The sequence below is a fragment of the Brugia malayi genome (genome assembly GCF_000002995.4).
Source record: "Brugia malayi strain FR3 genome assembly, contig: Bm_v4_ChrX_scaffold_001, whole genome shotgun sequence".
Lineage (NCBI taxonomy): Eukaryota > Metazoa > Nematoda > Chromadorea > Rhabditida > Onchocercidae > Brugia > Brugia malayi.
The window spans coordinates 12209359-12229818 of NW_025062479.1; the positions used below are offsets into that span (position 1 = coordinate 12209359).

Here is a 20460-nt window from a genome sequence, read left to right on the forward strand (position 1 = left end):
TTAGTGAAGATTTTGAAAAAGTTGAAAATTAGCGAGAAAATTGAATTCTTTTTTTAAAAAATGATCGATTACAGACAGTTGAGTATGTTATAGAATGAAACTAAAAGGTGTTCTTCATTAAATTGAGTGTTCTTCAAATGTATTATTCATTAAATTGATTCGAACAGATTTTTGGCTAGTTGACAGAAGTTTAATGCGGTTTCGACACAGATCTCACCGATTAACAGATTAATACATGATGAAAGAATGATGACATCAACATCGAAAGGATGTCTCCTTCTAAAAGAACAAGTGCAAAGGAATAGAAATCGTCTCGATCAACTTCATATAGCCATCTGTCTATTGCACGACATCATCCACTGTCGTCCTACGTTGTTGTGAGGAGATGGATTTTTATATATCAGTACTGGCTGATACTGGCTGGTTTGCAAAATCCAGTCGCTATTAGTATAACTGATAAGTCGAAGGTGCAATATTACTTGTGTTGTTTGTTGGGCTTTTCATTCTAGTCATCTACAATATTATATGCTATGCTAATAAAAATTAGTCGTCTGAATTTAAACCACTGATTTCTCCTCATTACTAAGGTATTGACGGTAAGATGTTTTAGAACAAAAAGAAAAAAAAATGGAATTTCTTAAATTAGTATTTGATGCCGATAGCGGTATAGCAAATACTAATTATATAAAATTAGTATTCTATAATGACATAAAAAGCATGGGATTCGTTTAAAATCCAAGTAAAAGTTATGGTCAAAAAAAAAACAAAGTCATAGAGCCTCTAAATTAAGTGGCGTAATGTTGTTGGGCCAAAGAATTAAGTGTTTTTACTTTTATCACAAAATGTTTAAGATTTACCGCAGTCATAGATATTAAAAAGGAATATGAAAATATGAATAATTGTTTTCAAATTTAGTATTACAAAATTTGAATTTCGACAGTGTCATCATTATTTACAAATATAAAAGATGTAGAATGGATATATATTAAAATTTGGCATAGAAACTCTTGAATTCTCTCCATATTTCATCATAAAAAATCTTGATGCACTGCTCTAGTTTTTTTTTTTTTAATCTATCGATCCATCCCATTTAGATTTCTCTTCAGTTATGGAGAAGTTTTCCCAACAAAATTATTTGATTGGTCTCCACGTTAAAATAACTATAATTTGGTTGTTTTCTCTTGTGGATTGAGACCGTGTCACATTAACTTCACTGATGCTGGAAATTAAAAAAGAAATAAAAAAGGACTTTAACAGTTTCTAAGCACAAAAGACTGGATTTTGTATTTCGTTAGCGAAGAACTTCCTCACTCAGTGAATTACCAGTAATTTCATTGAAATTATCAAAGCAATCCTTTTGAGTCCAGTTACAATAAGTGGCTCATAAGTTGTACAGGCTTAAATGATCCAAAGTACTGGTATCTTAATATTTGACTGTCGCGGCACTCTGACAGAATAATTTTAGAGGAAATCAAATTTATTTAAATACCTATCTACTTATGAAAACAACAGCAAACATGACGAGCTTATATCGCCATTCGACTCATAACTGGGAATATATCTCTGAAATTTAATTAAGTAAACTACTGACAACATGGCACTTTCATGCAATTTTTATTTTAGATAAAATAAGCAACAACGAAAATGGCAAACATGTAAATTCTCTTTGATTATTGGATCATTTCTTGCACAAATGAAAATTCGTCATCATAACTTTTATATAAAGAGAAATTTGTTTCATATGTTATAAACATGACGTCTTCAATCTGGTAAAAGATAAAAAGTCATCAAATTACAAGGAAAAGGAAGACATAACAATTATTCATGATAGCCCAAAATGAAGAAGAGTTAAGAAAATGATGCAGGTTTAAACTACATGATCTAAGATTGGACTTTGAAAAGCTAAGAGAGAAGAAGGAGAGAAAAGCGAGGCAGGACAAATTCATTGACATAAGCAATCAGCGATACCAAACACGTCCCAAAGTTTAATTCTGAGGCGAATTACAAGAAAAAACTAAGTTATGGCGAAAGCAATGACTGAACTAAAATTTGATTTGAGAATGGTGAGGAACAGTGTGCAAATATGAGAAGTTATATTCCCGGAAGTTTTAGACAAATGGTGTACGGTCCTATGCCTGCATCAGAGTAGTGAGACCGAGAATTTATAATTAGTGAAATGAAGTAATCTAACTACTCATTTCGTGGTTTTTTTGCAGGCGCCATATAATCATATCACCATCAAGAGATGCAACTACTCAGATCAGACAGTGCTGGCTGCTTGCCAGAGCGATTTCTGCATTGTAACGACAATTGTACGGTTGAGAATAGAACAATTCGATAGTTAGTTTAGCATCAATAAATTTAAGATCAAGCAGCTGTTGCTTACAACAACAAAATGAGAAATGATAAGGATGTCAAGAAGAATAAATTACTGTGAAGCGCTTTCACATCGATTTGATGTTGTTGCATAGCAGATTAAATAAACTTATCGCAACAATGATCATTTCGTTCTCTAATGCTTATAGAAGCAAACAATCGATGTAGTTAATTGAGAATTGCGCAAAAAAATTTGCATAAGTGATGATTTCTGAATGAATGAGAGACCTCTGTGTAAAGCCTGATACACGATTTAAAACGGAACCTAAATAGGCTACACAAAATTTTCCTAATCTATAATCTCAATCTCCCTCACTCTCTTCCATCTCCTTAACTCGCTACTTAATACTTTTTTATTTCAATTGGTATGGCCAAATGAAAAGTCTAATCAAACCTATATATCTAGCAAAGCCAATAAATGATCTTATTCCATTTCAATGAATACGAAATAACTATCTGATTTAGGAAAGTAGTAGATAGTGTAGTGGAAATTAAGTAAGGCAAGAATGAGGTAATATTCTTTATTCAGCAAAAATTTATTCTTGGATCCTGTTAAGACTTGAGACAGTGAAACCATTAGGCCTGCTATTAAAAATGTTGTTTTTGATATGGGCTTCAAAAATGCCAAATCCGCATGCGCAACATCAGTATGAGCTTGTGTATCACATCGTTGTTCTAATCATCACTAGTTTCTAGACTCCTCATTAGGAGTAAGTACAATCAGACATTGTCATAAAGTTGAATTTATAATAAGTATCGATTTTATTGAGATCTAGAGACATCGCCAACACAACTAATCCAGGTCCCATCACTGCGGTCGCATTCCGCAGCTGTAAAATTATTTCAAAATTATGGTCTGATTACACTTGCAATGGTTTACTTCAGTTCAACCTAACCGCTACTTCATCTCAACAGACATTTGCGTCATCATGACTCACATTGGAACGATGTATTAATGCTTAAATTTTATTGAGAAAAGAAGCGAGAAGAAACAAACAAATAGATGAGATATCAGATCCAAAAGAATTATGCACCGTACAATTTGGAAAACGTAATCCTCAATAAATAATGAAAAAAAAAAATTACTTTTATTTCTCCGTCCTTTGATATGTTTGCTTAACAAGGTAAGGCACAAGATTTTGAACGATTAGAATGCATGTAAATAATCAGAAGCAGTACTGTATTGAAATATTTCCACTTCAAAATTGTTTAACAGGCCGGGAAGATAAATATTATGGTTGAAAAAGATGCATAAAATTGTAAATTATGTTTTGTTTAATTTTCGTTTAAATTAGAATGGAATAGTTTGGCACTTACAGTTTCAGCACACTGTTGAATCACTTGCTGATCTTTAAAGTCTTCAGTGGAACCAAACTAAACAATTGTAGTGGAAAGGATAAATAAGATCTCAATTAAAAGTGCATCAGAAAAAATTTTTTGTAGAAGAAGAGATGCTGGAGATGGTTCTATTTTAGATAGTTGAAATAAGGAAGTAGTTGGTGCTGATGAAGAAAAAAACAGCAATAAAAATAGCATTAGCTAAACATTAACCATGTTACATACTGTCAGAAAAAACTAAGGAATTTCGACAGTTGTGACCTGTTTATTATTTAAAAGATTAAATATTTGGACTTGTCTAAGAGCAGTCCAACTTGTTGAATCTAGCTTGACCTGATTCTAACTACAGGTCATTCGTTATACAAATAAAAGAGCAAGAAAGCAGATAGTAGGAAATACTTTGAAAATCATGAAACTAACAAACTGGAAATTGAAAAAGAAAAAAAGATCGTTTAGGTTACACTCATTGTAATCCTCCCGTAAGCCTCCCAATTCATCATTTCTTGGTTTTCAATTTTGAGTTTCTCTTAGCAAACACTTTGTTTTCATTTTTGTAGGTTTAAAGAGAGAGAGAGAGAGAGAGAGATCTAAAGATGCAAATCTTCATTCACCCTAAAATTATTTTTAATTTCATATTTTTAAAGTAATTAAGAAGAAAATTATATGATTTAATGTAACTTTAATTAAATGAATTTGCATAAATGCTGTGAATATATATTTAACTATAATTAACTGGAAGCTGTCTTTCAGACTTCGAAAAGCTGTAAGGTTATTTTGTCCAAGCCGATAATTTGAGGATTTTCTTAACACATCTTCCCTGAATTTCTACTTTATCAAGAAACTGATCAAAAACATTACACTATGCTATATCGAAGTAATTCTGGTCAAAATTTTGTTCGTGATCAATATTTTATAACGAACGGTTTAATTGTTTTTTTTTCTTTTTTGAACGAAAACATGTAAATATGCCATGTCGTAATGATGAAATTCAGCTGGAAAAAAGTTTAACAGTGTTGGAGAATGTTGCACCGAATCACTTAAGTTTCATCATTTGACCCATCTTGCTAAAAACGGTTTAATCTTTAAGAAAAGCGTTTTCCAAAATACACCACCAGCGACTCGAAATGTATTTATTTCCTTATTGTTACAGTTTCCCGTTATTACTTGCAGAACTTTGTGCGGCATCTGCAGGTGGACGCAGTTTTCGTATATCCCATAATGCATGCACTACTTCGACTGCCACTATCATAATGATAATATCGTTTGCCGCTATCATAACAGAATATTGTTTGAACAGTGACCGTCACTCAGAGCAATCCAGAAATCTATCACATATGTGTCTTTCTCCCTGTTCCATCACAAGACACTTCATAGTATCAAATATTTCCCGGTGACAACCTTTCCAAGTTGAATTTTGTTTAAATATCCTTGCAGTGGAAAATGCAAAGAAAAAGCGACTGACATGCAGACATTTTCAGATGACTAGGCAGATGTACGAAGTGGAAGTACTGATCAATAATGAAAAGAGAAATCCCGGAGTATATCAATCCTTGCTCTTTACATCTAGTGCTTTGGTTTACGTGTTCCCGACACTATGACCTTTGCAAAAAAGGTTGATCTGTCCACAACTGCGATAATTTGAAGGGGAAACATTGGGAACACAAAGGTACCATCATCTCCGGCAACGGTCAAAAGAAACACATCACTTCGATGGCACTCCACTGTCTCTCTTCTTTTTTCTGCCCTGTCCATCTTCTGCAAATTCTGCCACAGTAATCATCGCATTTTCCCTGCACTCTTTTTCTTCATCTCATTTCATTTGTCGGAAATTGTTTTGCCTTGCACCCCTCCGAGATTACTTTTTACAAATTGGTCGGATCATTCCGGCACTGATAGGCATGACTCTTTTCTTCCTTGCTCCTACCTTTCTTATTAGCAAATTTCCATATCTGTCAATCGATTATGTGATACCGCTATTCCACCATATACATATATATATATATATCATGCATACTTACTGTGTATATGCTCATATTTACCAACACGTTCGGTGAACGCTTCCTTCCCGAATTGTTGTAGGAAAAGTCTGGAAGAACGTCGTGATGTTGTTTTTACTGCAGTTCTCATTTTCGACGTATTCTCTCCTTCCTGCAACAATTTCTGGTGGATTCGCAAGTGATTCTTTAGTTCTGCGACATAATTCGATGAATGGTTGAGGTATTTGATTCTATCTCATTACAAACGTTACAAACGTCCTCACTTCCTGTCGCTTTCGTCTACTGTACGGACCACTCAGTAAAGTGATACCTTGAGCAGGTATTTAGGTAGTGATGTCACTCAACAGGGCATCACTACGCTCATAACCAAGCAACACCTGTGCTGCTATCACGTGAGGCTATGATCTGTTTGGAAATGGTGTTGATTGATATTTGCAGTGATTTAGCTCTTATTTTCGATTTGTTTATATATTATGTGGAACATGTAATACGACGGATCGATCCCTATGCACTGATAGTCGGTATCACTCACAATATTTGGGCGAGACTGCTCTTGAGATGAAATCTCATCCTGGTGTCAACGTGAAAAAACTTCCTCCCACATATGAATCAACAATTAGGGACGGGATTTAACGTCACCATTTGTTGAAATGCGTTGAGTTGTTTGTGTTCGATGGCGTCATGCCTGCATGTAAGTTGGTGTGGCAATGTGTTGCATCATTTTTGTAGGACAGCAATTATGTGGGCTTTAATTGGGAACTTTGTTTCGAGTTTCAACAGAAAACTAATAAACCTGGCTAACCGAATAGTAGACTGAATATTGGCATCAAGTTGCATATCGACTGGTACTACAGCTTTTCCTCTCATCTGATCCAAGCTGAGAAAGCTTTCATTTTCTTCTTGGGCTTAGAGTGGGTTTGTTCTCAAACTATTAGAAAGACAGAATTTTGTCTCGGTTGTGACATGTAACCGTGAAGGATTTTTATTCTATGACTTTTCTCACCTACTGATTTTAGAATTGTTTTTAGACCATAAAATAATTCTTGGCAAGCCTCATATCAGTTTGAAATTAATCAAAAATGTTGGAAATGTAATCAACTGATGATTGTCTCAGTCTCTCTTCATAGGATAATTTTCTGCCTGCCTTCTACTTCCTTTCCCTCTCTTCCTTCCACCTTTCGCATTTCTTTATCGCATTTTTTGTTGAGAGCAGTTGTCGATGTATGCGAACAAATTTCAAATCATTTTGGTGTGTTCGTTTGGGAATGGTTTGACCTTCTCGAATATCAAACCGCGATGATTTCAATGATAAATTTTTGTCTAATTTGAATGCAGCTTTGTTTGGTTACTGGATTTGTAGCTAAGACCCTATGCTATAAACTATCCATCTCTTCACAATTGTCCTTGACTCGTAATAAACATAAAATCCGATGCAGATCATCCATTTTTCACCATCCATTTTATTGCACAAAGAATGCTACTGCCAGTTGTGCTACTTTACCATGCGTATGGTTTCATTTCAGGACTGACCCATGTCTTTGTTCAATCTGATTTATAATCAACAAACATTGAGTTTCTCCTGAGGAATAATGATGTATTATTTTTCAAATTTCTGTTTTACGCCGGATTTTTCATCGAATTAAATCTTATTCCCCGAATATCTAACATATTTTTATCGCATGTCATTTGTTTTGACTTTTTTTTCTGGACACGATTGAATGTTTGATATTTGTTTATTTGCCCTTTTCTTGAAGTAAATTGTGAAATAGCGGACGTACTGTTTTCGTACGTAGCACATCTGCTTTGTTCGTCAAAAACTGCTCATCAACTCAATCTCTTCGTTGGAGTTCCATTACCGTTTTCCTAGTAATTTCTTGTTTCCCGGTTTTTTTTTTATCCATCAGGTGCACCGTAACGGCTTGATTAAAAATATTGCATAACATGCAAAAAACATGCACGAAAGTTCTATCAAGTGTGTGTGTTAGAAGTAAATAGTTTTATGATTGAAACCAAAAAGAAATTGGATGTCTGTAACGAAAATATTTTCGGAATAACTCTGTTGTAGTTAAAAAATAACTGCGCTTTTATCAATTTGAGGACGCCAGAATATGGCTGCTTTTGATTAATTGTCATTTTGCACTGTAGCAAACACACTGAATCGTTTTCATTTGGTCATTTTATTTATTTATATTTATGATCGGAGGCCATAAATAAGTTTTCTTGAATGAATTGGAACGTCTGTATGTATATGAATCTTCATTGCTTCCAACATTCATTGTGTCGATTTCGACTTCACACTGCTCTCTCTTGTGACACTGTGAGCCATTGGTTTTTCACAACTCTATTAACAGTAAAAATGTAAAGATTCATTTGTGCAATGATGAAAGGAACAAGACAAATAGCCTGTCAGATTTCAAAGTTACTGGAGAATTCAATTCGATAAAAAAATGGGTGATGGAAAAATTCATTGCATGTCAGCGGAAGAGAAATTCTTGCTTTCAGTCAAATATTGATAAATAATGACTCAGATTTGTTATCATCTGAAATGACTCTAGGATTGGCATTTTTTTCTTTACATATTGTACTTTTTCCTTACATTAATAAAACAACTTGGAAAAAGAGCAAATTTAAGGTGCTAGAACAACACCCCCTTCCTTATTTCTGTTGTAGTCGAAGAAATATGTTTATATATAATTTTTTTCATGCTTTAAATTCACTCTTATCTTTCTCTTCCTAACTTTTTCCAGAAATTTATTTGAGTCAAACCACAGCTGCTTAGTTTCTAGAAAGAAGTTTTTTTATTGTTCAAATTGCTGATTTGAACATAATATTTTCAATAAATACAATTTTTTCGACATCTCTGTACTTTTTTTTTCCTTCTGTTTCACAGGGAGTGATGGTTTTCAAGTCCTAAGTTTTAATTTTACTGATGATTTAATGCTAAAATAACGCTCATCTCCGACTTTTGCATTTTCTTTAATACTTTTGAAACAACTGAAAGCACAAATAGAGTTAAAGGGGAGAAACATGTTTATATGGTTGCAACGCTTTTGCTTTATTTCAAACCATCAAATTTGTGTTTTATTTTCTTTAATCATTCATTATATATATTAAATACCTTTATATATACATAGATAGATAGATAGATAGGTAGATATAGATATACATCGTTCTGTCATATGGGTTATCTAAATATATATTTCTCAATACTTGAGATTGAAATATTTCAGTTTTTTCGTTTATAGATGTATATGAGGTAGTAAGACACATTTTTGACTTAGAATTGTTCGTTTTCATAGAAGTGAGGTAAATGTAGTTCTTAGAAAGAGAACTAATAAAGAAGGAAGGATTTGGGGAATCAGATTTGTGGTGCGAGCTAGTGTTGGAAAAAGAATTTTTCAAGGATGAGTTTTCTTGATCCTATGTTACCTCTCTTTTTCTGATTTAGGTATCTGACGTATATTTCAGAAATCATATCCTAGGAAGATTGTCAAGTAATTCTTGCTTACTTACTTTTACTTTTGATCTGCATTCTTTACGTTGTATATCTCTTTTCTCCTGTATATTTACCAAACACAATATTTCACTTCTGTCCATTTACCACGATAAAGTGCTGAATCTAGCAATTGATAATGAGTATATGCATAGGATTTCACTTTATACGTTTTAAAGGTCTTTTGAGGACACGTATATTCGCCAGAACTTTTTCGCGTTTCTGGAGTCATTCATGACAATATTTTGGCTACGTAATATTAAAAAAAAAATTTATTATGTCATGGGATATTTTTTTCTGATTGGCTCGGTTTTATTAAGTTGTTTTACTTCATTGGATTTTGCGTTTCCTCTCTCTAGTCTGGATTCTGGTGATCCTATAACTGGGTGATCAAAATTTTTTTTACTATTCGTAAAATGCATTACGACAGTGTGAATTGCTGTTGATTTTTTAAAGTCTTATATTTACTAGACGTTTATTTATTAGATGTAATACTCTAACGACAAATATTCTTTATGCTATTATCCACTGCATTTTAAATGAATTTGTTGTTCTGCGACGATTCTAAACTTCAATCAAGTTTTAGATAGCATAGACCAGAGATGAGCATTCCTTCTCTTTCTTAGAGCATAAAAAAGTAGTAAGGCGACAAAGTGAACTTGTAGAAAGTAGCTCAACTTTCTAAAGTTGATTACTCATATTTGTCAAAAGCTCCATGAACACCAATCATTACCGATTTAACGGTTCGGGTTTTCGAGTTAGAATCGCTAAGATAGCAAATCGTTTATTTCTAAGTCCAAATCATTAGTGGAATATGTGAAACGTACACACGCGTAACATCTGCGACGAACTAACCATTGCAGTTAAACAAAATGTTTGCAAGTTATTCAAACTATTAAAGCAAATGAAAATTTTAAAGAACGATTGCGGCGCTGAATAAAATAGTAGTTGGTAATAAATTTCAACAAGCTCAGCAATGCGTTCCCAGAAACAAGTACGCCGTGTTGGAAAAGTACGCTCATTGAAAAATGCTGCTGCCGGAAAATGGAAAATATATCGAAAATGTCTGGAAGCCAGAAAAGCATGGTTGGTTATAATACAGCGAATATTTTTGTGTTTTCATATTTCAAGTCTGGAATTAAATTTTGTCTCACCTTGAAAATCTATGTAATTAATAAGATGGAAGTTCATAGTTGATTTTTAGCAGTTAGGAATAAACTATTTTATGCTTGTATTTCAGGCAAAACAATGCAATTCTCACAGGACATCACCATTCCAGGTAATCTTTTTATGCTTGCAATAATTTTCTGCAGATGATTTTTCTTTAACTGTGCTCGGTTCAATATATTCATAATTCCTAGGAAATGATAAGCTGATATCTAAACTATTATATTTACATTCACAGTAATTTTTGTTTATGAAGCAATTAAAGTAGAACTTTTTTTTTTTTTTTTTTTTTTTTGTCGGAATAGCATTATTTTAAACAAATATCTCCTGCAGCTTGAACAGTTATCCTCGTTGCACGATATATCTGTGAACATACAATCTATGTCTGTTATTTTTTCCACACACAATTCTTTTCTTGTCCATCTTTTTAAAATAACACGAAACAGAATTTATTAAGTCATGTACTGATACATTAGTATTTGCAGCAATACACTTGTTCCACCAAAACCAACACGCCGAAGAATGAAGGAACCAAAGCAGGTACCCTAACCCTTATATAGCTTGAGGCTCATAAATTTAAAATATATGACACCATGTATTATCAACAATACTGATATGTATTTACGATAGTAGGTTTTATTTAGCATTTCAAAATATTCGGTAATTTCATTTTTTTTTTTCTATAAATGTGAGGATACATACAATATCAAGTTCTTAACCATTATTAGATAGATACATTCTCTGTGTTGTAGCGATCTGCGGAAGAACTGGCAGAAAGGCAACGTTTGCGAGAGCAAAGGCATCTGGAAAAGAAATTAGCAAAACAGAGAGCGTCAACTTCGACACTTCCAGAGACCAGAAAAAAAAAGGTGAAGTTTACTCTTTATACTTTGTTCTGGAAGGTATTCACGTAGAAAAGGGGTCTGGAAAAAAAATTGGAATTGTTTGGAACTAATGTTTAGACAGATGAAGAAGGAAGAAGGAAATGTCTCCATAAAAAACAACTTTTTTTTCTTCTCTTTTGTGAACAAATTTCCATCATATTGTAAATTAGCCAACTTAGTGATGTAAAATCTTACACCCTCTTTCGGTAATTTCAGATATTTCTTCCTCTTGATGCATTGTTTGAAAAATGATTATTCAGATTGATAATATTAAGTATTAAGCAAATGATTATTCAAGTTGATAATATGGTTGAAAGTATTAAGTGATTTCCGGGTAATCGAATTAAAATGAAAACCCATCAAACTGCATTGTCGTGAATATTGGGAATGAATGTTACTGTATAAGCCTGTTTTTATATTCTTTTTTGATCGTTTCTGAAGTAGCTAAATTGTAAGTATATTGTATTATAATCCATGCTTTTATGCTTTTGTTGGTGCAACAGTATGATCAACGAAACATTCATGCAGAATTATAGCTGTTGCGATTGTAGCATTTACATATTCATCCACGTATTTTATAGCAGTTGCGGTTAAGCCAATACAAAGTTCAAGAAATGTCCATTAAACCGCTGCCTTTTATAATACTTACTGGATCAACATTTTCTTTTGAATATATTTATTTTGCAGCAGTTAAAGTCAAATTTATTATAACTATATTCCGAACTACTATTCTCGCATATCTTTCCTTGCTTAACATCACCCGTGCTACTTCTCTGCATTAAACCGTGTTCGAAATTCTTATTTGTTATTTGTCTCTCATTACTATTATCTTTTTTACTCTTTGGATTCCTGTGTGGCTGGTCAATTGTATTGTAAGGTTTTTTTTTGCTGTAAGTTCACTAAGCCTGTAGTTTGATCTTTGATGAAAAGCATTCTCGGAGAATTTGCTCCAAGGTTCGTGAAATTTTAGCGGTCCCACACACACTACTTTTACTTATGTCTGGAGTGGTTTTTGATTTTACTTTTCATTTCTTCATACTTCACTTTTCAGGAGGAGGTTTTCGTCATTTCTCATAAGCTTTCATTGTTAAAGATGATTTGTTTGCTACTTGAAATATCAGCTACAAAAAAGCCGAAATTTACAAGTATAGCTGGAGCTAGTTATATAGTGTAATTCTATTGTTTTATTAAGCTTCCAATCTTTTCAGAAGCTGGAAGAAGGATTTGGCAATGGTTCACCGAAAAAAGCATCAGCTGGGCACAAAACTACTACAAAAACGACTAAAATTAAAAATTCGATGATGAAAGATACAACGAAAGCAAAGCGTTTAATGGTATTTCGTGAATTATCACAACGCTTGTTTACTATTCTCCAAATACATAAAAGCAACCTGCTTGTTATTCCACTAATGAATATTTTCAAATCCTTTCTTAGAATGAACAAGTGCAGCGTGCAGTAAATATGGTAGAGCAAGAGATAGCTGCAATAAAATTAAACAAACTGAAAGCGATGAAAGTACCGAAGTTACGAACTGAATCAATACCAAAGCGACAATATCTGATGTCGACCCAAGAGCAGGAAATAAACCAATCGTCATCCCCAACAAAGCTAGAACAAAAAGAATTGGTGCAGTCAAAAAAGGTAGTATTCAATCGCTTAAGAACAGAGAAATTTGTCACTTGAGGACAGTAAATCCTCGTATCATTTCTATCATGCAGAATGCTCACAGTGGGGTAGGAAAATTGGAGCTTCGAGGTAATACGATTGTCCAGGATATTTCTTGTTATTTTTTTTTACTTTTCATTAGAAAGGAATTTTTAATGGGCAAGTTAATCCTAGTTTAGGATACTACTTCTAGTAATGCAAAACGAATGAATCTACTAAACGAAATATGGAATACTTTTATACCACAAATTATTGTGTTCATTATAGTTCTATGGATAGGTAGTAGAAGATGGTTACCAAAAGTGTGGACTTTATGAAAAAAAAAAAGATATTGCATATTGAAGATACTCTTTATTAGTGTTTACTATAGCATAACTTATGCTTTCCCATCCTTTGTGTAATTATTATTAGTTTGTAGTAAACCGTAAAAAAAACTGGTAAGAAACCATCGGAAAAAAGGGTAAATCGAAGAAATCATTAAAAAAGCAAGGGATAACAAGATACAATTTTTGATTTTTACTCAGTTGCACTTTAGTTTTGTACTTTTTATGCAAAGTACAGTGTCATTTTTCATTTCATTATAAGTTTAGCTAATCATCAGCCACAGCTATGTTCTTTTTGTTGCGGTCTGTATGGCTATTGTTCCTCTGTATTTCACTGAGATTACTAGGACTTTCTTGTCGTCCTGTTCACCGAACGTAGAGTGTTTCCCAATAGTGGTACTGCCGTACCTTCAATGTAAAATGGTCCATTGCCCACAGTAAGTTCACGAAAGCGTTAATGATATTCTTTTGTAACCTGCCTATAAATTAGATTGCCAGTGATCTTGATTTTTTTTTTTTTTCAATGTACATAATATATGGTTTGGGAAATTTCTCTTCCTCCCTACTTTTTTAACGTAAAAAGTACCCGGATATGGTTTTCTTTACGCTGTTAGAACTTATAACTACTTGTGAAATTTTTGATTTTACACGTTTTACTAGTTTTTATAAACAAGTTATGCTTAGGTATACGACTTGAAAGCGGGAAAAGTTTATAAGTGTGTTGATTACTTGATCAGAATTTTGCAGAAGATTTCACAGGATAAGCTTCATTATTTTAGTAGAATACTAGTATGTCTCAGCGTGTATTGCAGAATTCTTTTACCTTCTTACCAAAATGTTTCTTCATTTCATGGATATTTGTTTACATGTCAACGGTGACTTTTAAAGTTCGCTGTAGTCCTTACCTTCTTTTTTAAGCACATTGATTTAAACGTACTTTATATGATTTGTTTCTGCTTATTTTACGAGTAAGAATGGCAAATTAAGCAACATAAAGAAAATTTTTGGGGTCCACATCATATAAAACTCATTCCTGCAGTTATTGCCTAACCTTTTTTTTTTTTTTTTTTGGGAACATTTTCATATTTTCCGCAGGTTTTACATTTGGTTCTTTCAATAATATTTGCACCAAGAGATTCATGGATGTTCCACTTTCCTGTGAATGCCTATGACTCATTCTTAGATTAATGCATATTGAGATATCATACCCGGAAATATCTGAGAATGTTAAGTATCTCACGCCGTTTGACCGTTCGAGGATTCGTCGATGGCATTGGATCGTTTTATAGGCTTGGGCAATCTGTTAAGTTTCAAATAGTAAATTGCTTGGTATCTTACATTCCTATTTGATACCATACATAAACACATCCGATTACATATCCCGACATCGAATTTCTTAATGACTTACTACTCAAGGCTGAGCACTAAGATTGGACTATCTTTATTGTAATCAGCCAAATATGAGGCCTCGTGAAGATCACTTAATAGTTGCAGAGCTCCTGGAATGGAGAAAACAATGAATAAGCGAATTTTATAATTTGTGGGGATTTATCAAGAAAAATGAATTCAACTGAAAAAAATGATTTTTAATAAGGATTGCACTTCCCAAACCAAGTTTTGTAGTGGTTAATTGGGTTCATGTTTGAAATTGTATTAACAAAAAATAAGTTTCTTGCTAACATTATTTTATATTTGATTTTTAAAACAATGCATGGTATGAAGTCTTTGAATTTTTAATGCACAAGAATTTGATGAGCACATGATCACATTTAGGAGGTCGACCAAAATTCCGTTGTTAGTAGCGCTAAAGTAGGCACTGTTTACGATTTTTTGAAAGAAAATGTATTGATAAAAACTAACTGTGCACGTTCACTTTGGACGGGTTCACTCTTGTTGTTAAAGTGATGTTTCCTTGTTTCTTTCATCGTCTTTTCGGGAACTTTCTCTTTCTTTTAGTAACGTACTGTTACTATTACAATGGTAAATGAACACATATGCTGAATTTGAGCCAGAAGCAATGTAGGTTGTGATCAAAGAAATTTTTTTTAAACGGGAAAGGTCAGTTCATCTTGAACAATGATCATAGAATTGTGGTGGTAGTTGGTACAAGACAGCCAATAATTTGAAACATTGTTTTGTTTTTTGCTGAAACAATGTAGACTTTGAGTACTTTGTGTGTTTTTTTATGTGTTTTGAAAGATAATATTAGGAAATGAAAATGAAGATTAAACAGTCAATACTCATTCAGACAGCAAACGGTGGTGAACAGAATGACATTCATGGAAGTGCAGGAAGAGTTAAAGGAACAAGTAAGGAACAGATGAGAAAAAAAAATCGACGATCAGTTCCTAACTTGTTAGAACATGATTTCGTCGGTGTATGTTTTATTATTTTGGAATTTTGTTCCCTTACTTGCCTATGCCTTACATGACTTCCAGTTGTTGGATTTTTGTTGGTGTTAGAAAAGGAATAACTTATATATTCATAAATGAAGTTAGTTAATGTACTGTTACTGCTTTACACAGATTACAGATTCGCATATATAGATTTAAGATTCCAAAATTAAATTCTAGATCTCATGTTTTATTTTCAGATTACGAAACAAGAGGGAGATATTTCAGAAAAGGAAAAGATTAAAGAATTAAATAAGGTTTGCAAAAAGTTATTGTTGCTAGTCAATTTCACATGCAAAATAAGAAGTGTTCCTTACTAAAAGTCAAATACATTTTATAATTGCAACTCTTTCAAATTTCTTACTTGATTTTTTATTATCTTTGGTTATGGAGTGAATGGAGTTAATTTGATTTGATTTTCTAGTCTATAGTGTATCTCGCAATGGATCAGAATTGTACCGAGGAGAGCAAAGAATTTAAGGCTGAAAAGATAATGGATCATATAACGCCCTCCAGTGGTAAAATCCCAAAACATTCAGGTATATACTTTAGGGAGTTTATTTAGTTATAGATTCATGAATTAGGCACTTCGTCAATGCAACCTTTTTAGCTTTCAGCTGTTAGATGAAGCTTTCCACAATAGCCGTTTTCATTAGATAAATGGATCACTGTATTTTACGTGTTAACTTGGCGGATGTAGTAAACAATATCGAATGGTGAATGAAAAAGATGGTTTGATGAAGCACGGGGACACCAATAATTTGAATATATAATAGTACTGATATTCCTGCACTGGAATTCCCAGCAATCTCGGGTTAAGAAATTCAGATAGCAAAACTAAAATGTGAGATTCTTACTTGGTGTTATGTGATCTATTTTGAATTTTTATGAAATGTTTCAGAAACGTTGTGGAAAACAAAAATGGTCATGAAGACATCCTTTCCGAAGGAGCTAGATATAAACATGGGAAAGTTGGCACAACAATATTCGGAGCCATTGGGTGATCCAAATCTCAGCTTGAGTGGTAATGCTAGCGGGGTTCGTTGCTGCACTTTATTAAGGAAACTCCTGGAATATTTTAAAACTTTTATAAAGAAAGTATAAAGAAAATTTAGCATTTCCGGCATCTTACGATTTTAAGTGATAATGATTCAAGTTCCTTTTGTACTAGTCTTTTCGAAGAATTGTATATGTTTACATTTGTTAAGCTACGAATTACCCACAGCAGGCATCTCCAGGATCGAAGCTTCTAAAATTGACCATTAGGAAATACATCATAGATGCATATTGTTCAGATCTCCCCTTATTCAACCTAATTCAATAATTAAAATTATAGAGTATGACTGCAATATCTTGCGTAAAAGAGGCAAAATATGATATGAATGTTGAGAAAAAATCAGTACTGATATCACAAACGGATGAAGTAAATCGTGTCCCTCCAGTTCGTGATCGCATCTGCAAACTTTTACCCCGTGACATTCAGTTTTGTGTGCACATGATTGAGAAACATGGAGAAGACTACGAGGTAATTTTTTTTCACCATTACATTTAACTTTAGTTCAGAAAATTGTTCTCACAATGTTCCATTAGTAATTTTCGTTTACAGTTATCTTTTGTCCGAATTAATCAACTATTTGTCAAGTAACTTGCTTGATTTACACTGAGTCCATAGTGTTACATCAGTTGTTTTAAGGCAATGGAAAAAGATCAAGGCAATATTTTCCGTGACTCAACCAAGGGAATAGCGCGAAAAATACGAATTTTCAAGGAAAGCCCACAATATGAAGCATATTTGAAAAAAAAGACTGAATCTTTTGGTTCAGTTGCGTAGTTTTTCATGTCGTCTGTCTGATTTGACTTATTCGTTCCACTTGTTAATGTCACAATATGACAAAATTATCTTCGCATAAGCGTTTTCCGGGTCGCAATTACTCTTCTTTAGCTACATGTAATTTTTCTGGATAACTTCCTAGTTATTTGAAATTGTAATCTTGGAGAAGTAAGCTCATATTACTCCAGTAAAGTATAAGTTGATTAATATATATCCCACTATTATTGTTGTGACTTCTGGATTTTTTTTTTTTTTGCACGCCGTCAACAGTTGCGTTTGTTATCCGGTTAAGGCTTTTCTGTGTGCTTTTTCAGATTGCATATATACTGGACTTAATAGGGAATGCCCACTTTAAACTGTGAGAGCTTTCATGAAATAATGCTCACGAAACATCTTTTTGAGCAAAAGTAAATGTTTCCAAACAAGTACTTAACTGTATATGCATGTACTACATTTGGCTAGTGCACTTTCATTGTACCTTTTCCTGGATTTAAATGAGTATATTAAGGAAATTGAAAGCACCGTGGTCAGGCGATGTATTTGTAAAGCTAGGAGAAATGCATAGTTAAATTTGTGTATTTATAAAACTGTGAAGAAAAAGACTTTTGGAGGGAAGTGGGTTATTGCAAATTGCAGGATAAAACAAGGTATAAGTTCTCTACCACCATTTAAAAAAGCTTTCTTGGTTTGGCGTTAAAATTAACCCATTCAGCAGCACCGTCCTCAGGTAGATGATTTAAAATAGTAGCGCCTTCGAGTAAGAAAGTGGTATCGACAAGACCAAAGTATATTCGTGTGTCAGGATTTACGGAATACAGACAACAGTTTGGCAACCGCTTCTCACGACAGACCTAAAACCAACTTCATTTAAATGTCTTTAAAAAACAGTTCTCAGGCAATGCAGGTGGATAAGTGGGTAGATGGAGAGTGTTATGACTTTATGATTTTATGACTTTTAAGAAGGAAAAAAAACATAAAAAACCTACCGCAGCATTGTGCATTTCGTCGATGAATGTTTCTTCTAAAATCCATTCGTCTTGCAATTTACCGTCCAGTGATACAGTGGTTGATGTAATGAAACACCTCGGTCGATACCGTTCTCTCGGTTCAATATGGAAATTCAGTCGGCTTAAGTCTGACAGTAATCCCTCTCCGGTTGCCTAAAAAAAATCCGGTAGCTCACTGGAATTTCAAAATATATGCAAAAAGCACTTTTTTTAAAATAACTTTAATATTGAAGAAATATTAGCAATTAGAAGATTTTAGAAGATCGTATAAATCTTATGAGATGCTCCATACCCTCGAGTCCTATAAAGCTTAGGTAAACTTAGGAACTTCGGATTCTCATATGATATTATCATCTAAGGCACCAATCTCTACACGAACTTTAAGGACTGCTTCCTTCAAGCACCAGTACCGATAGAAATAAATCATTTTCATTTGATCAGTTGCTTGGGTCCTCATCATTCTTAACTCTTCCGGACCAGCTGATTTTGCCATTGATGTGATATAATCATCAGCAGATTTATTATTTCTTTCTTTATCCAACCGCATGCAATCTATACCAACCTGAAAATTGTTCTCATCAATCCGTTATTTTGAAATGATGAATTCAGCATGTTTTTCCCAAAAGCATGTAACGAACGGGCTGTTGAAACGTTCTCATTACGAAAATATATTAAAAATATAATGCACTCAGCGATAAATGATTTTTTTTCTTAAATAAGGAAACCTCAAGTATTACTTACTTTCGGCGAACAGCTACTAGCGAATGCTACATAATCTCCCTGGTGTGACACATTGAAGCCATACTTCGTATTACTTGGACTTATGAGATATGGCTTTCCTTTTTCTGTTCGTCCAAATTCAATCGTACTCCATTCCACATTTGACAAGCGCCTTGTGGCCTACATAATATTATTTAGAAACTTGAAGGGTCCTCTTGTATATATATATATATATGTTCTTACATATGTGTCTCTATATATAGTGACAAAAAAAAACCAACTGCTAAATCTGAAATAAAACACCTATAAACAAATTAAGTGAAAAAACCTGTCGAAGAAAAAGACGTCCTAATATAGAAGCAAGCGTATCATCCTTATAACGAAATCTTGCAGCCTTAGCATATTCTTCCTATAACATCACAAAGTATAACCATAATTACTTGTAGTGTACGTTCAGTCCGGATAATCAATAGAAAAAGCTCATGAAGTAGTGAAACGGATAATTGATCAAAGCGGTTACTTACAGCAGTCAACGACTGAACAGCTTTTCGAAAGTCGGCTTCAAAATTTATGCTGTTTAATGTTTCGTTAAGACTAACTGCCAGACGATGACACTTGCAATCTCTGGCCTGCATTAATAACGACTGAAACATAAATAATACTGCAAGGCAAATTCGACTGAAACCATCCATGATGAACGAAAAAAAAAAAAATGGAAATGTTCCAGCGAAATGCAATGACCAGCATGAGTGATGTAAGCTATGGTCAAGGTTTCCTTGGACAACAGTCCTGTCATAACGACACAAAATCCTCAAGTGTACAACGGCTGACACTGAATAGTGTCAAAGAAGTCATCAGCAGAGCGCATAATGCAGGAAAACTGTACCGGTCGGCCGGTAACAATTCCTCGATAGTGATGAACACCACAGTGGTACAACGTAAGTCAAATACCCTTCACATACTACCATTGCAGTCAGTAGGGGAGAACTCTTATCGCCGATGCAAATCGATGATTTTATTTACAAGGCAGGCCTCTGCACCTCGTCTTGCACGAAGAGTCACCGATCACCATCGAATTTTCAGAAATATATCAAAAGCAGGAATGATTCCAAAGTCAATAAAGCCAATTATGTCTTAACCGTACTGGCAATCATTTTCGTAGAGTTTTTATCCACAAAATCTGCTTACCGTGATCACGAAACATCTTAATACATATAACATTCATTTAGATCCACATTTATCCCAATCAATGAAAAGCATTAACC

General features: G+C 33.6%; 2 protein-coding genes across 2 annotated transcripts; one reads left to right on the forward strand and one right to left on the reverse strand.

Moving 5' to 3' along the window:
* Positions 1 to 10180: 10180 nt before the first annotated feature.
* Bm4225 (Uncharacterized protein) lies at positions 10181 to 17468 on the forward strand (the record flags this gene model as incomplete). The annotated part of the gene is made up of 12 exons (XM_001897623.2): positions 10181 to 10290; positions 10445 to 10483; positions 10857 to 10911; positions 11124 to 11240; positions 12464 to 12589; positions 12691 to 12897; positions 15493 to 15621; positions 15838 to 15894; positions 16062 to 16176; positions 16539 to 16675; positions 16974 to 17162; positions 17331 to 17468. The coding sequence occupies 12 exons, from the start codon at positions 10181 to 10183 to the stop codon at positions 17466 to 17468; spliced, it is 1419 nt and encodes a 472-aa protein (XP_001897658.2).
* Positions 17469 to 18136: 668 nt separating this feature from the next.
* Positions 18137 to 19887, reverse strand: Bm5559 (Uncharacterized protein; the record flags this gene model as incomplete). The annotated part of the gene is made up of 6 exons (XM_001897622.2): positions 18137 to 18319; positions 18455 to 18628; positions 18855 to 19037; positions 19217 to 19375; positions 19524 to 19604; positions 19720 to 19887. The coding sequence occupies 6 exons, from the start codon at positions 19885 to 19887 to the stop codon at positions 18137 to 18139; spliced, it is 948 nt and encodes a 315-aa protein (XP_001897657.2).
* Positions 19888 to 20460: the final 573 nt, after the last annotated feature.